The 18,112-nt window shown below is 35.3% G+C and overlaps 1 protein-coding gene across 2 annotated transcripts in view; it reads right to left on the reverse strand.

Annotated features, from left to right (window-relative positions):
• Positions 1–18,112, reverse strand: part of COMMD10 (COMM domain containing 10) — a 191,499-nt gene that overhangs the window by 23,059 nt on the left and 150,328 nt on the right. The window contains exon 6 of one of the 2 annotated variants that reach the window (XM_055550803.1): positions 13,553–13,691. The exons of the other annotated variant lie outside the window; for it this stretch is intronic. Within the exon in view, the coding sequence (XP_055406778.1) occupies positions 13,659–13,691 (33 nt within the window). The 3' untranslated portion in view covers positions 13,553–13,658. Of the gene's footprint in view, positions 1–13,552; positions 13,692–18,112 lie in introns of those variants that run through there. 2 annotated transcript variants of the gene reach the window in all.

An 18,112-nucleotide genomic window follows, 5' to 3' on the forward strand; every position in this document is an offset into this window, starting at 1 on the left:
TCATACCTGTGGGCTGTCAGAGAGGCCCTTTCCAGATACATTTACATATACATTAGTTGATCCTTCAAGGACTAGGATTTGAACTAAGCGGCTTCACTTAGACATGGAGTTTTTTCAATCACTATGTAGTCGGCCTCTCCATTGGAGGGTTTCTATCCATAGGTTCTGCACCCCGAGGGTTCAGCCAACTGCAGATGTGGAATCTGCAGATACTGAGAGCACACTGTGAGACTGGAGCATCCTCGGAGTTTGGGAGCCGCAGGGAATCCTGCAATCAATCCCCCATTGATACCAAGAGACAACTGTACTATAATGAAGGTCAATTTCAACAGTACTATCAGAACTGCATGAAAAATCCTGACTTTCCAAGAGAGTGATAAAAAGCCAGTAGGTAGAGAATCACATTTTAGGCAGGAGTATGTGGAGGATAGGTCTCCTTTCCCACATAACACTGAAAGTGAAAGTCATTCAGTCATGCCCAACTCTCTGAGACTCCATGGACTGCAGCCTGCCAAGCTCCTCTGCCTATGGAATTTTCCAGACAAGAATACTGGAGTGGGTAGCCATTCCCTTCTCCAGGGGATCTTCCCAACCCAGGGATTGAACCCAGGTTTTCCATATTGCAGGCAGATTCTTTACCATCTAAGCCACCAGGGAAGCCCAAGAATACTGGAGTGGGTAGCCTATCCCTTCTCCAGGGAATCTTCCTGACCCAGGAATCGAACTGGGGTCTCCTGCATTGCAGGCAGATTCTTTACCAGCTGAGCTACACATGATACTGGTTCACACTAAAACCGCATCTTCCAGTTATTCTTAGATGTAATGTCTTCTGTATACAGACTACCAAACAATGCAAAAGTGTGTTACTGTTTTGTGAAGTAGATAAAACGTCTTGAATAGGATGACTCTATTTAGATCCATTTTCACTGGTGACCTAATCCAGAGATTAAAACATAATGATAGTATAAGAAATATTTTCACTATGTGTTTTCATGAATATACGAAAACAAAATGAAATGCCAAATACTGTGAACATAGTATCTTAGGTTTTTAAGACATGAACTCATGTATGGTAAGCACTATGTGTCATTTACATAGTACAGACTTGCTTTCAGTTCAGTTCAATTCAGTTGCTCAGTCGTGTCCGACTCTTTGCGATCCCATGAATTGCAGCACACCAGGCCTCCCTGTCCATCACCAACTCCTGGAGTTCAAACTCATGTCCATCGAGTCAGTGATGCCATCCAGCCATCTCATCCTCTGTTGTCCCCTTCTCCTCCTGCCCCTAATCCCTCCCAGCATCAGAGTTTTTTCCAATGAGTCAACTCTTTGCATAAGGTGGCCAAAGTATTGGAGTTTCAGCTTCAGCCTCAATCCTTCCAATGAACACCCAGGACTGATCTCCTTTAGAATAGACTGGCTGGATCTCCTTGCAGTCCAAGGGACTCTCAAGAGTCTTCTCCAACACCACAGTTCAAAAGCATCAATTCTTCTGTGCTCAGCTTTCTTCACAGTCCAACTCTCACATCCATACATGACCACTGGAAAAACCATAGCCTTGACTAGATGGACCTTTGTTGGCAAAGTAATGTCTCTGCTTTTGAATATGCTATCTAGGTTGGTCATAACTTTCCTTCCAAGGAGTAAGCGTCTTTTAATTTCATGACTGCAATCACCATCTGCAATGATTTTGGAGCCCCCCAAAATAAAGTCTGACACTGCTTCCACTGTTTCCCCATCTACTTCCCATGAAGTGATGGGACCAGATGCCATGATCTTCATTTTCTGAATGTTGAGCTTTAAGCCAACTTTTTCACTCTCCTCTTTCACTTTCATCAAGAGGCTCTTTAGTTCCTCTTCACTTTCTGCCATAAGGGTGCTGTCATCTGCATATCTGAGATTATTGATATTTCTCCCGGCAATCTTGATTCCAGCTTGTGCTTCTTCCAGCCCAGCATTTCTCATGATGTACTCTGCATAGAAGTTAAATAAGCAGGGTGACAATATACAGCCTTGACGTACTCCTTTTCCTATTTGGGACCAGTCTGTTGTTCCATGTCCAGTTCTGTTGCTTCCTGACCTGCATATAGGTTTCTCAAGAGGCAGGTCAGGTGGTCTGGTATTCCCATCTCTTTCAGAATTTTCCACAGTTTATTGTGATCCACACAGTCAAAGGCTTTGGCATAGACTTGCTTTAAAGAAGTAAATATTCTTTACAATGGCAAGACAAATCATTCAACCAAGCCTTAGAGTAACAGGACTGACCGTGTTTTGCATTTAGATGACACATCTTCCAAGTTGCTGAAAACGTTTTGCAAAATCTCACAGAAATGTTCTCTCTCCCCACCAAGCTAACTAGGCAAAAAACATGCTAAGAAAAGCAAGTGAGAAATTAGCAATATGGTGCAAGGCCCAGACCCAAAAGTCATAAAGGAGATCATAATGCTGTGTCCTGTTTGCCAACAGGTGGGGCTCAAGATTGCAGGCTTGTATTTTCAAATTAAACTTTGATTTGTCTTTTACCTGGCACTGCAGCTAATGCCCTCTTCTCTCCTGATAAGACAGGAGACTGAGAATAGTAGAAAATCAAATCTTTGCATGCTAAGTGCTATGGTGGAGGTAACAGTGATGTGTGGTGCTGTGGAATGAATTGTAACATGACAGAGCTAGATTTTAATGAAGAAATATTCTGACTAGTGAACTTTCACTAAGCAGTAATTTTTTTAAATACTAAAAAGAATGAACTAGAATATTAAACAATATTATGGCTTCAAACATACATTCAAAATTTGACCTCAATTACTGTTGAATAAATCTGCAAAATAAAACCCTTCTTTTCCCCCAGCACCATGGCCTGCATTTTAATCACTAGGATTCATCCAAGGAAAACGTATACATGAGAAAGCAGAGCCAGAAGGATCCTAAATGCCAGCAAGTGGTTGGGACCTGAAACTGTTAATCTGATTTAGGGACCATGCTATTATTAGTTAAAGGCTCTGAAGGCGGTATTTGAAACACCAGGGTATAGGCTCACACTCTGGACAATGTCCAGCTCTCTCTACTCTTAATCGTCTCAAGGACTATTTTAAAGTAAGTCAAATATATCCAGTTTTTAAAACATGCTTTTAAAAGTCCTCAAAGAGCAAAGTAAGAACTACTCACTTTCTAAAACGTGTGTGTATATAAATAAAAGCCTGCTTATATATTACTAAATTTCTATAAAAACACAGAAATTTTTAGTCATGACAGCCAACTATGAAAGCTTATTTCAAGTTTTTTTTTCCTCGCTACATTAACTGTTCCTATTACAGTGACTAAAGAAATAATTTTCAAAGCACTGTTTATTAATTTTATACTCATTTTTTAAAAAGGAAACAATGGTTCCTGCTAATACATGGTACATTTTAAATGCAAGGTTGTAAAATATTTGACATAGAAATATTGCCAAATATTGTATAAATGGGCCTAACTCGTACCTCAAATTATTTTGGAAATAAGCACTGAAGTCATAAAAAATTATTTTCTTTCAGTTGGTGCAAAATGTAAAGAACAGAATTCATTGGCATTTTATCTTCAGCTCAGTTAAAGTAAAAGACATGGGGATGCAAAGCCAAGAACTTGACAACCAACATTTAGACAATCATCCATTTTATAATGAGTTGAGTTATGCACTCTCAAATAATTAACACTGAGAAATCTGGTCCTAAATTCAGTCTCCACAACTCTAAGAAGATAAAATTTTAACTGCTAATGATGAAATCTAAGCATAAAAATGTCTTGTTATAGTACTGGCAAATAGGAAACTGAAGAATTATGGAAATGATTAAAAAAAAAAACCTATAGAGGTCACTTCTGCATCCTTTTAGGTCTAACTTTGAACTCTTTAATGATTGCTCTCTTAAAATTTAATTTCAAAGGACAACAAAAATAAATTTTTCCATAACTCCAAGTGGGATGAAAACTCCATTAACTGCTTCTTGGACAGTTTTGAGGAATACAGAAATACTTAACATAATAGGTAAGAGTGGGAGAAATGAAACCATCAACACCCAGATTCAAACAGAAAAGATGAGAGGAAACACTGATTATGAAAGCAATGTAACATCTAGAAGTTGAAAGTATCAGCTCTTGAGTCAGACTGGCCTGTGTTCCAATCCTGGCTCCCTCACGTGTTAGTTGAATGGCTTCACCCTAAGTAATTAATCTCTCAGTTCCTCACTTTCCTTTTCTGTGGCTGGGAATAATAAGAGTAACTAATCTCAGGACTGCAGCAATGCTTATATGACATGAAAAATGCTTGGCATAGTGAACGACACAAACTAAGTGCTCAACAAATATTACCTAAAGTTATTATAAAACTATGGAAAAAAGAACATTTCTGAAGTCAAAACACTAAGAAAGACTGGCCAGAAATACCAGAGGTTGATGAGATATCAAGAAGATGCAGAACAGGAGTACTTGGTTTGCTGTAACTATAAATAAGAACAATTTAAGTTAATAAGTGAAGATAAAAGCCAGGCACTAAAAAATCCATGCTGGTTGATAAGAATGAAGAAGCCAGAGATATGGATGTATATAAAATATGTCCATATTTGTGGAAGTTAAAAATCAAAATAAAAATGAGAAAATAAAATAAAATGAGAAAAGGATACAAACAAAGAAAAGAAGAGGCCAGAGTCAAGTATTTTGGTCAATAATCAGAAAGATGGCAAATAAATGCAACGAAATGAAAAAACTTCTAGTCATGATAATGTATTTTTGGAAATACTCAGCTATAGGCTATACTGATCAATTTGATAAAAGAGTTTTACTAAGATATGATAAGAATACACTGAACATTACTCTAATCTTACTAAAATGATAAATGTTAAATAAAAGCACCACCATCCCCCTACCCCAACAAGAATATCCTCCCCAAACTTGTAAAAGAACCATTTATACTTGGTATTACCCTAGAAAGATTAGTAAAACCTTAAAAGGAAATAGCAATTGTCACATCAAGATTTTCAGATTCAGTATCTCCATAGGCAAACCTTTTATTTCTGATTGTATCCAGCTTTTCTGTTCAATAAACAGTTTTGAACATTGTAATCAACTTCTTTTTAATCAAAACCAGTCATATTGACAAATTAGGTAGTACTGAGAAATGTGATTCATTATGGCAGTTTTCTTTTTAAGTATGTTTTTAATCAGTTTTGGATGCAGGTGCACTTTCAAAAGAAAAGCAACAAATTTCTACAAGTTACTGAGGTCTCTAAAGTAGGAACTGGTTTTGCTAAAAAAGTGTAAAAGACAAAAATAAAATCATGAAATTCATATACAAAAGCAATCTTAATGATTTGTTAATAATTTCTAACTTTTAAAAGAGAACGCTACTCCACATCTTCCTATTTTTGAAGAATTTAATGAAAAAACATATAGTACATATACAATAAATAAAACACAACTATATAAATAAATTATGTTTATTCTCTTCTAAACACTTATTAGCAAACTTTGTTTCAAAAACAATTATGAAAAATATGACATTCAAGTCCTAATTTAAAATTACATTCATTTTCTAAAAAATGTGATTAGTTAAAATGAGGTTATAAAAATCAATCTTTCCATTTTAATAGGTAGTTAATTTACTTGTACAGATGGTTATTACTTTGTATGACTATTAATATAATACCTGATTTTTGTTTTTTACTGAATCTTGTCTAGGACAAAACAGTAAAGTTCTTTTATAATCCCCATTAAACTTCCTAAGGTTTACTTCTTTTAACATTGCTAAGTTAAAATTCATCAATAAAAATGCTGACAAGCCATCGACTTTTGAAAATAACATGTCTACTTAATAAAATGGGTCAATACTGAATATAGCAAAATGATCCATTTGTTACCATAATAAAAATACCACTTATGCAAGTTCCTCTTAAATAGGATGATGAACAATAAACATTGCCCAAGAAATTACTCCAAAGTCAGTAAGCTTTGATTTGTTTTCTGGGGGGAAGAAAAATGAACTCATGAAGAAGGTTAATGATAAATAAATGGCTTTTATAAACTCATTAAGTACTATAAACATTCAGTACATTTTCCTTCTTTTAAAATGTTGATTAGTCTCCATTAAATAGTTTTATTTTTTCAGTCTGTCTTCATTTTGAAATCTGTACTTTTAACAAAAAATAAGGACACATTTACCTCTTCCCCTTTCCTTCAAATTGTACACACACAAAAAATATTTTTTAAAGGAAGAAGCATTGATAGTGCAGTAAAACAAGAAAGAATACCACTGTAGGCCAGAAAATCTGAGGAAATTCTATCAACTAAAAAATCAGAGGAGATTTGATTAAAAGAAAAAAAAAATCAAATCAGCAAAACTAAATCTAAAACAAGCAAAAAAGAGTGTAGAGGCCCAGAGAAACATAGAGCTTATGGCCGACAAAAGCATGTGTGTCTTTTCTCAAATGTGATTTCTATCTGTGCAGAGTCCCAGAGTAGATGGTGGAATGAGAGAAACAAAGCAAATAAAGGCAAGCAATTTATGGGAAAACACTCCCAAACCTACAGGTCAAAATCCTGCAACGGGAACACCCTGCTCAGCAGTGCTTCCTCCTTTCGCCCTGCAGTCACTGGATGAAGGCTTCTGTAATAAGAATCTTATTACCCGCCCCCCGCGCCTACCCCACCCCCTGCGCCCACCCCCCCCTACCCCCCGCCACCCCAAGGGATGGAGTCTCATCTGGTTGAAGAGTATAAATATTCTGCAGCATGAAAACTCCTCCATCTATGCTTTCAACCATACATACTAATAACTAAGAATCACTAACCATTTAAAGAAAAATTAGCAACAAAGCCATTGAATTTAAAATGAGGAAATATCATTCAGGCGGAATAGAAGACACAGAAAACTTGAAATATAGTTGGCATTCTCAGTGGAATAAAAAGACTACATCAACAACAACAAAATAACAGGCTATTTTGAAAAAGAGTTATATGTAATTAAAAATGTGCCTGATAAAGCAATGATAAAACAAAGCCTAAAAAAACAGACTGATAATTTAAAGGGTTTAGCTAAAGGAAAAATTACTGCATTAGACAAGGACAAGAGATCCTCCATAACCAATGTAAAATGAAGAAAACATATAAAGAAAGAGAAATGGAAGGTAGATTTAGAAGCTCCAGTAGATTTAGAAACTCCAGTAAAATTACCTAGCAGAATGACAAAACAGAAAGAACTGGATGAAAAAGTACTCAGGGAAATAAAGGAAGAAAAGTTCTTCTTACCTAAAGATAGATTCAGGGGCAGAGGTATCTGAAGAACACTAACAATTAAAATTAATAACTACACTTAATCACATCCTAAGTGTACTATCAGGATGCTATGGATATAAATTTCAAAATCTTCAGTGGGGGGAATAGGCAGAAGGAAGGAGAAAATGGTTATTTACAAAAGTATAAAAATCATATTGCTATCAGAATTATTTCTAGCAAAATCAGGTAACAGAAGTCAATAAAAAGTGAAAGTGAAAAGTGAAGTCGCTCAGTCATGTCCGACTCTTTGCAACCCCATGGACTTTAGCCTACCACGCTCCTCTGTCCATGAGATTTTCCAGGCAAGAGTACTGGAGTGGGTTGCCATTTCCTTCTCCAGATGATATTCCTGACCCAGGAATTGAACCTGGGTCTTCCACATTGTAGGCAGACGTTTTATCATCTGAGCCACCAGGGAAGTCAGAAGTCAATACAGGAGTCTTCAATTCTCAGACAAAATTATTTATATGTAGAATTTGGTCAAGCCCTATTAGAAATCAAGCAAGAGATTAAATACACAGTTTTAGTCATGCAAAGACTCAGACCTCTCTGGTGGCTCAGCCAGTGAAGAGTCTGCCTGCAATCCAGGAGATATGGGTTCAGTCCCTGGGTTGGGAAGATCCCCTGGAGAAGGAAATGGCAACCAACTTCAGTATTCTTGCCTGGAAAAATCCCATGGACAGAGGAGCCTATCTTCATAGGAACTCTCCTATGACAGAGTTCATAGGGTCGAAGAGTTGGACATGACTGAGCGACTTCACTTTCTTTCTTTCTTTCAAAGACTCAGACTAGTTCAAAACCTTCAGGTACAATCTAAATGAATTATTGGAATCCCTTGGTGGTCCAGTGGTTGAGAGCCCGCCTGCCAGTGCGGACTCGATCCCTGCTCTGAGAAGATTCCACATGCTGTGGGGCAACTAAGCTATACACCACCGCTGCTGAGCCCACGCTCTAGAGCCTATGAGCTGCAACTACAGACGCCCACGCACCCTAGAGCCGGCACTCCGTAAGAGGAGTCACCACAACCAGAAGGGCACATACCACAATGAAGAGTGGCCCCGCTTTCCACAATTAGAGAAAGCCAGAGCACTGCAAATATTTATTCACTCAGCATGGCCACAAATAAATATTTTTTAATTGAAAAAAAAATTATTAAATAATCAATTCTAGAAAACCAAACAAAAAATGAGGAACATGTAAAAATATAAGAAACTGTAATGTCCCAAAGCAGTAAAACCAAATTTACTAAATCACTAAATTAAATTTTGTAAAACTAAATTTAAATCATAATGTTAAAAAGAAATAACAATCTGAAATTAAAGTACAAAAGTACTTTAGAATGACTGTCAGGGAGGAATACAAGCATATATATTAAAATTCCAGACATTTTTAGAAAAGAATAAGAATACAGAGTAAGAGAAAAGCTTTTGGATGTTCTCAAAATATTCCTTTTATTCATTTACACAAAGAGATACTTGACAATAGAAAAAAGGATCTAATTTCTATGCCTTTAGATTTAATATGAATTTGCTTTTCTTCACATATACCCATACTTGTACATCAATGAGCCCTTACTGGTGAGTAAACGTCACCATTGGACTGTTTCAAAAGGTTCTAAACCCTCTTTAAAACTAATTAGACCAAAATGGTTATATATGGCTTTGAATATCCTATATGGAATGGAACCATATAATGAAATCAGGTATATGAATTTCTAACTCAGAAAGTTTCAGTACTAATTCTTGGAAAATTACTTCCCCCAAAGTTCATATGACCACAGAAGCTTTATATTAGAGTTACATTATGTTGAAACAGTCCATATATGAGAATATTCAAACTATCTCTTAAAATTTTCCCATTAGAATTGACCTGAATCTACAATAGTTTTCATTTTGTTCAGTAAATAAATTTGATGTCTTATTTTTCTTCCTAAGAAATTTACCTAATTTTGAAAAGAACTGGTATTTACAAAAAAGAACCCGAAGACCTAAACTGGCACTGTGATCTCAGGCAGAGGGCCCACTGCTAAGAATGCTCATGAAAGTTAATTTTAAAGATCTAAACAAGCCTTCAATTTGCAATGTATTCATTAAGGGCAGGCCAAGTGTCAAAAGCTGTTTTGTCTTCTTTGTTTTGTAAATGTGCCCTCTTGTGCATTTTCCTTTCGTAAATTTCAGATGAAAATAGATAAATGTTTCTACAGCACAAGGCATCTGGAAATGGGTTGATACAGAAATTTTAAATATTAAATAGAAGAAAAAAGATCTTTCTACTCAGTAGACAATAACAAGCCATATTTTCAAGTATCTATTAAGGGTCTTCACAAGATCTAAAGAACTTGTTTGTATCTTGTTTCTAAAGTCAAAATAAGACAGAGGGGGGAAATGCCTATCCTCCAACTTCTTGAAACATAAAACTAAGGACCGTTTATTAAGACTTTTCAGATCTCAACTGTTGTGAGAATGCATAGGAATGGTAATTTCTATAGCACCCAAAGTACAGAATACAAAAGTCTATTACAGATTAAAACCAATATCGAAAATACACTTCAGCAAGATCATGTCCATGTTTACTGACCTTTAGGAACAACTATATTTTTCATACACTTAATAACTCCAAAATGAATAGAAGTTGCAAACTACCATATGAAGTTTCCACAAGTCTCCAAGGTCAGTCTCATTCAGTGATACAAGATCATTTTGGACTTTTATAACAGTATAATTTACTTTCTTTAAATTTTAGATTCTTTCTTCTGATCATATATCCATCCAGAAGCTAGGTACAACATTTAAATCAAGTAAAATATTATAGACTTAACCACCCTTGGGATATTTTTCCAATGCTTTTGGAAATTTTTATGGAAGGTAATTTCAGTCATGCATAGTTGGACTAATTTATTTAGCTGAAAATGAACACAAATATAAGTCCATATGCATAGCCACGAAAATTTAAGGAAATGAGAAAAATTAAGATTGAGTCTAACTGCAATTTTCTGAACACTACAAGTCAATTCACATTACTAAATGTTTTAAAGACAAGAAATATGTTCTTCTCTTCCACTTAAGGAGATCAACATTTTTCATTGCTTTAATAAAGCATTCTATATCTCTTATAGGCAAAAAAAATGATATAACCCAAGAGGCCAAATAAATCTGAATAATATGTGCACATAATTAAATATCAGTGTTAGCTTATGCTATCATTAAATTTAAGCTAAGATTATGAAATATAAAGACTAATTGTTCCTAAATCATATCCTACTAATATATTAGCAAAATTAAAACATCTTGGGAGGAAAAAGCAGTTTTTGGTAGCTTTCTAAGACTGAGTTACCAAAAGTGAGTTACTCTCGAAAAGAAAATCTGCTTCCATTTGTGAAAAATCTGTCACATTGCGGACAAATATTCAATGAACAATCAAAATGATGATAAGAACATAGAAATTTAAGTGCCTGTAATAATACAAGGGCTTCAGAGACAATAGACACATAATAATGAAAACAGATTTCATCTGTCTTCTTGCCTCCTTGGCAGCATTAACTTGAGCTCTGTATACATCAGCGTGTTTGGACATAGGCAAGCTTCACTCTAGAGCTACAGTGAGCGTGCAGGAAGCCAGCTGTGAGGTTGCAGTTCCTCAAAGGCCAGAATAATGCAGACTTACTTGTAGAGTGCCAAGATGCACAACAGAAACCTTACTCCTTCCCATATGGTTCACTGCCTTCCTTCTGAGATGAGGCTCTGGTTTCTGGCCTGGGGATGAGAAGTGCAGCAGGGGAGCCAACTGTTCTGGTTTCATGGACAGACCTTTGATTAATCCTCCTGTTTCAGCTCTATATCTTCTTCCTGCCCGACTTCATACTTGGCAGATTCTCAGTTCAGAGGCTCTTTCAGGCTCAGACAGGCTGGTCAGTTTCCTCTCACCTCCTCTGTAGCCTCCTCGCAGCTTGTTTCATCAGTCCTCTCACTCCCATCTTTCCTTCTCCCAGTCATTTGTTGAAAACTTAACAAGTACTAGTGAGTCTCTGATTTTCTTTGCTTCATCAATCTGTTCTTTCTGTGCTTCTACGCTTCTATTTTAGTGACGTCTCAGGAGGGACAGGAAAATCAACATGTGTGCTCAGGCCTCCATCTTACCCTACGTAGGACTACTTTTTAAACTTTTCAACGAGACTACTTCCATCTGGTGAATATAATTATACACAAAAACCTTACCTGTTCACTTGTATAAGAGAATAGCTAACTTTTCTGAAATCCACAAAAATTTTAAAATTTCACAGCATTTCAATTCAATATAAATTGTCTACAAATGGGAAATTAGGCATTTTATACCTGAAGGGTAAAAATTTACTATTATGATACTCAGTGCTTAATTAAGAAAACCTAATCCATGTACTGAATTTCAAAAAGACAGTTTCTGTTTCAAGTTCAAAGGATTCCTTACAAACTAAAAGATAAAATGCATTTTTTTCCCAATTATCGCAAGAACGGAATAATTATCAATAAGCTGCAAGATAATGAAAACTAGATGTCTGAAAGTAAAAATTATGCTTCCCCCACCAAAAGAAGGCATGAGTAAAAAGGATCAACTACAATTGCTTAGGGAAGTTTGGAGGAATATATAGTATCATTATTCATAAAATCAAATTTGAAAAAATAGCAATAGTACAATCCTTAAAAACTGTGGAAACATATTAACTTTATGACAAACATACCACTGAATAACAAATATGACTGTTAAGTGACTTATGTGAAGCACAATTAATTGAATCAATATGTTGATTTAAACTTTACTGCCGTTGTCTCATTGCTGGTTCATAAAATCAGATGTGGAACTGGTCTTAAGCCCAGAAACCACAAAGAAACAAAAATATAATAAGAAGCACAAGTCATCTAAAGGCAGCTTAAAATCTGCAGTGTATTAAACACTTTAAGATTTTAATTAAGTATAGAAAGAGAAAAACTGTTTTTTAAAATCACAAAATAATATAGTTTACTTGATGTAAATCCACAGACTGTCTCAGCCACACTGGAATATCTTTTAATCTTTAGAATTCAAATTTTATGCAGTGGAGAGGGAGGGAGGGCCATGGTGGGACTGGGGAGAGGGGATAAACTGACCTCAAGTATCTTCCTCATTCCAAAATTCTCTAGTCAACTTCACATTCTCAATTCTTTATTTACTAATACTTCAACAGTTTATTACCATTACAAATAAAAGTTACTTTTTACTTATATCATGGTAACTTCAAAATCCTACATCAGACAAATATGTTTAGATTTAAAACCCAATGTTAAGACAAATGAACACTAGAATATGAGACTCAGCAGTTCACCATGGCCAGGTCATCTGATCTACCCAGATGTCTGACAGATGAATGCCAGGGCACAGTAATCACTGGAATAATGTTTCGGAACCTACTTGTTGTCATAAGACAAAAAGTAAAGAATTTTTCAATAAAAAGGAAGGACCTGTAATCATTCATATATTTGACACAGCCCCAACCACACGAGTCCTGAATATACTAAAGTAAATAGAATAACATGGTAAGAATTTTGACTTTAAAGGAAGAAGATAATGAACTAACTAGTCTAATATTCCTTCACTACAAACAATAAAAATTGATAAAGACAGTATTACTGAAATTTACCACAACATAAAATTGTAATAATGAATATTGTACTATTTTTTAGTTTTTGTTTTAGTGTTGTTTTAAAAGATTGGTGGGAAAGTAAAAAAAAGAAAGATGACTTGCATAGCCATGCTACAACAGTTCTCAACTTCGACTCTAACAGAACCAAAAATTGTAATACAATTTTTCTGTCCTCCGAGCCACTCCCAAAGATGCTGTGAATCTTGAGGCCAGGGCAGATGTGTTAAGACAAAACAAAATTACATCGACAAAAAAAAAGCTGCAGAAGGCTATCCTGATGCCTATCTAGGAGCAGGCACACCTGGTCCAACTTATTTTCTCTTACCCAAGTCTTTGTTGTAAAAATCTCCATTCTGTGTCTGTCATCCAGTTTCCCTTCCTAACTTTCATGTTACATTTTTTCTAACTATTCCTCACAGAGGTGCCTTGCAGTTCATCTATACCAGAACTGAAACTTTCAGTGTTGCCCCAAAGCTACATGTTAGTCAATTTATGCACTCTAAACTTTTATTTATGGAGAATTCAAGGTCACAGAGGTATAACTGTTTAATGAATATTCTGATGTGAGCACAGGACATAGGGGTAAATACTCAGGTTTTGATCCTTTATTCATTGAAGAAAAGCAATACATGACAAAAAGCATGAAATTCTGGTGAAAAGTAGCGCAGGTGAATTCAAAGACAGATGGGTTTATACCTGGCAGATTTCAGTACCCCAAAATATACTGGTTTGAAACAATCTGAAGGAAAAAAAAAAAAAACACAATTTTTTTTTTTATCAAAAGCAATCTCTCAGTGATAAGAAGTCTTCATCAGTTATTACAGGAGATCTCTTACAGTGGCCTTTCATGAGCACCCCTCTTTGGAGTTAAAAAAATTACATGGTCTAGAAATGGCTAGATGCATTGTAGTTCAGTTTGAAATTCGTGTTTCCAATCTGTCTTTTACATTTTTGAGATACTTACAATGCTTTTCCAACAGATTTCATTTTACTTCAGTAATTCCTAATTTCTTACCTATTTTGCAATTAGTAAGCTCACTATCCTAATAACTGCTACTGCTCTTATGACACTAATACACACAATTTACCAACTTTCAGACGATGTATGAATATTAACAAAATATATTATACTCTAGAAGTTGCCTTTAGTACAATAAATTTTAACCATATCAAACTTTTGCCTTTGTTTTCCACTCTTTACATCCAAACTTAAAACTTTTTACTCCAGCTCAAATGCATTAAAATTGCACCTCCTCAGAATTCAATTTTTCTGATAACTGTGTAACCACTTTTAAAAACTAATGGCTAATATGGCAAAAATCATCACAATGATGTAAAGCAATTATTCTCCAATTAAAACAAACAAACAAAAAAAAACTAATGGCTACATAGTGGAGGTTATTAGGAAACCAGATGCTTGAATAATTCCAGGAAACCTATCTCATTCTTGATTGTTTTGAAACCTAATTGCTGCTAAGTCACTTCAGTCATGTCTGACTCCGTGAGACCCCATAGACGGCAGGCCACCAGGTTCCCCCATCCCTGGGATGCTCCAGGCAAGAACACTGGAGTGGGTTGCCATTTCCTTCTCCAATGCATGAAAAGGAAAAGTGAAAGTGAAGTTGCTTAGTCGTGTCCGACCCTCAGGGACCCCATGGACTGCAGTTTTCCAGGCTCCTCCGTTCATGGGATTTTCCAGGCAAGAGTACTGGAGTGGGGTGCCATTGCCTTCTCCGTGAAACCTAATTAATAGTAAGGTATTCTTCAAATTGTTTTTCTTGGGACCTTACATTCACATACAGGTTAAAGAAAAAGTTTATAAGACTTTATTTTTGATACAGAGGAATATTCTAACACTAAAAGGATAATAATTTAAGAAACAGAATAGCTCCTTATTTTCCTTTTTTTTTGCTGGGGGCAGGGAGGGAGGTAAAGATTTCAAATTAAGTTGTCAAGATATGTATAGATTAGAAGGTCGAATAAACAGGCAAATCTGAGTGTTTAGAGCTGCATTTCTTTTCTTTTAAAATATGTCAATTCTTGCAGAAAAAAATATGTGATCTAATTCTAAAACATAATTTAAACAGTCTAATATGGGGACTGCCAATCCCACATATAAGAAGCTTTGTGAGACAGAGAGAGAGAGTTGGAAGATATTTATTTGGCTTAGTGACTAAAGCCATCTTAAACCACAAACTTACATACTGAAAAATAGAACAATTTAAAAAAATTTTTTAAGTTATTAAATAAAAAAGATGGAAATCTGTGCAATTTGTATTCTTTAACTTTTTGTGATTAGTTTCTATCTGAGCAAATCTTATAAAAATAAGAAAACCTTTAGACAAATATTTAATGTAAGGAGATGTCTGTTAAATTCGAGAACTCAAAGCAGGGAAATAAAATGATTAAATCTACATTTTGGAAAAAAAAAATCAAGTATTTGCTGAGTCTGTCACATGCTTAACTAATTTGAGACCTAAATTATGGTGTGTGAAAATTGAGGAAATAAATGTTCTCTATAAGGCAGACAGCCTTATAGAAAACATGTTTTCTCAAATTTATATCAATTAAAAATTTCCAAATAAAGTATTCTGATTGGACTATCAACAGGTTAAGTTTCCTACTCAACAGTTTAAATAACTTACTTGATAACACTATTTGATTCTAAAAAGGCTGACATAAAATGTAGTGTGTATAAATCAGAAAAAGCATAATACTGGCTGTATCATAATACTAGAATGTGGAAAAAAGGACACAACTCCTTACGTACTTACCTAATTATTTTCTATTTTCTTTTTTTTGTTCCTCTTCTATGTAAAAGTGAGTATATTGTACACATATGATCCATATAAATAAATTACATGTATATAGAAGGGGGCATACACCTAAATTTTTATTTATATAATCAGGGAAGACTGGAGTAATACAATAAAATTTTCCAACTATAACATTGGAAAATATTCATGACAGAAGATTGTAATTACTTCTTAAATAGGGCACAGAAAGTAGGAGCCATGAAGGAAAAGATTGAGAAATACATCAGAGAAATAAGGTCATATTAAAATTAAAATTTTCTCTTCCTCAAAAAAATGCCTTAAGACAGAAAGCAAGCCACAAAGCATGAAACAATAATCTACAATCAACAATGGGGTAGTGTCTAGGATATCTACAAATGAATATGAAAAACAGACAACTTGATAGATAATAGACTTGAAAAAGCACTCTATATAAGTGGGTTTCTAAATGGTCAATATACATATCAAAAAGTGCTTAACTCACTAACAATCAGGAAAAGCAAATTGAAAGCTCATTGCAATGTCTCTCTACAAACTCACCAGAATGGCTGAAATTAAACACAGTGATAATATCAAGTTTTGGAGAAGAAATGTATCAACCACAGCTCTCATACACATCTGGTAATAAGCAAATTCGTATAGCAACTTTGGGAAACTTGATTATCTACTAAAATTGAACCCATGATCTAACAATTCACATCTAAGTATATGTTCAACAGAAATGCATGTGTATGTGCACCAATCATAGTACAAACTCAAATTTCCATCAATATGGAAAATGGTTACACACAGCATGGTATGGTCACACAATGGAACACTATGCAGCCAGGAGCGAAACTGGTGCTATACAAAGCATGGAGGGACTACACACATGCCATGCTGTGGGGAAAAAGTGCCCAGAGACAAAACAGGGAATTCTGACTCACTCAATTTATATAAAACTAATCCACGATATGAGGATAGATGGGAGAGTGATTAACTTTGGGAAGCAGGAAAGGGGCAGTGGTTAGGAATCAGTAAGAGGGCTTCCAGGCATGCAGATAACACTTTCCTTCTTCAGTGGTTGGTGGTTACACAGGAGTGTTCATTTTGTGATAACTTACTGAGCTGTATGTATGTTATACTTCCTTAAAACATACGGAGACCAAAAGCTAACTTTAGCAGCTTTACTCTGAAGATGAATTTATTATTTTCTTAAACATGGGCAAGTTTTTCTTCTAACTTTTCACAGAATCCTACCAAGAGGAAAGGCAAGAATTGTTTTAGTATAACAGCTAAAATGTCCTCATGCTTTAAAAATCATCATTAGCAAGTATAGTATTTATTTTACTATATAACTTAAAAAGTTTATATAAGTCTTTTTAAGTCTATATAACTTAAAAAGTTTCCAAAGAAATCAATTGGGAAATAACAGTTGAACCTGAATACTAGAATAATTACTTGAATATAATACAGAAACTAAAAAATAAAGACGATAAAAACGAAATGTTTTTAACAGAAAAGTTCAGTTGGAGATATACAGAACTGTTTGAGATATATAGAAAAATAATTTCTTCTAAACTGAAAGAAAGGCAATGCAAAAGAATGCTCAAACTACCGCACAATTGCACTCATCTCACACACTAGTAAACCAATGCTCAAAATTCTCCAAGCCAGGCTTCAGCAATACGTGAACTGCGAACTTCCAGATGTTCAAGCTGGTTTTAGAAAAAGCAGAGGAACCAGAGATCAAATTGTCAACATCAACTGGATCATAGAAAAAGCAAGAGAGTTCCAGAAAAACATCTATTTCTGCTTTATTGACTATGCCAAAGCCTTTGACTGTGTGGATCACAATAAACTTTGGAAAATTCTGAAAGAGATGGGAATACCAGACCACCTGACCTGCCTCTTGAGAAACCTATATGCAGGTCAGGAAGCAACAGTTAGAACTGGACATGGAACAACAGACTGGTTCCAAATAGGAAAGGGAGTATGTCAAGGATGTATATTGTCACCCTGCTTATTTAACTTATATGCAGACTATACCATGAGAAATGCTGAGCTGGAAGAAGCACAAGCTGGAATCAAGATTGCTGGGAGAAATATCAATAACCTCAGATATGCACCGCCCTTATGGCAGAAAGTGAAGAGGAACTAAAAAGCCTCTTGATGAAAGAGGAGAGTAAAAAGGTTGGCTTAAAGCTCAACATTCAGAAAACCAAGATCATGGCATCCGGTCTCATCACTTCACGGGAAATAGATGGGGAAACAGTGGTAACAGTGTCAGACTATTCTTTGGGGCTCCAAAATCACTGCAGATGGTGACTGCAGCCATGAAATTAAAAGACGCTTACTCCTTAGAAAGAAAGTTATGACCAACCTA

This window comes from Bubalus kerabau, chromosome 1 (assembly GCF_029407905.1).
Source record: "Bubalus kerabau isolate K-KA32 ecotype Philippines breed swamp buffalo chromosome 1, PCC_UOA_SB_1v2, whole genome shotgun sequence".
Lineage (NCBI taxonomy): Eukaryota > Metazoa > Chordata > Mammalia > Artiodactyla > Bovidae > Bubalus > Bubalus kerabau.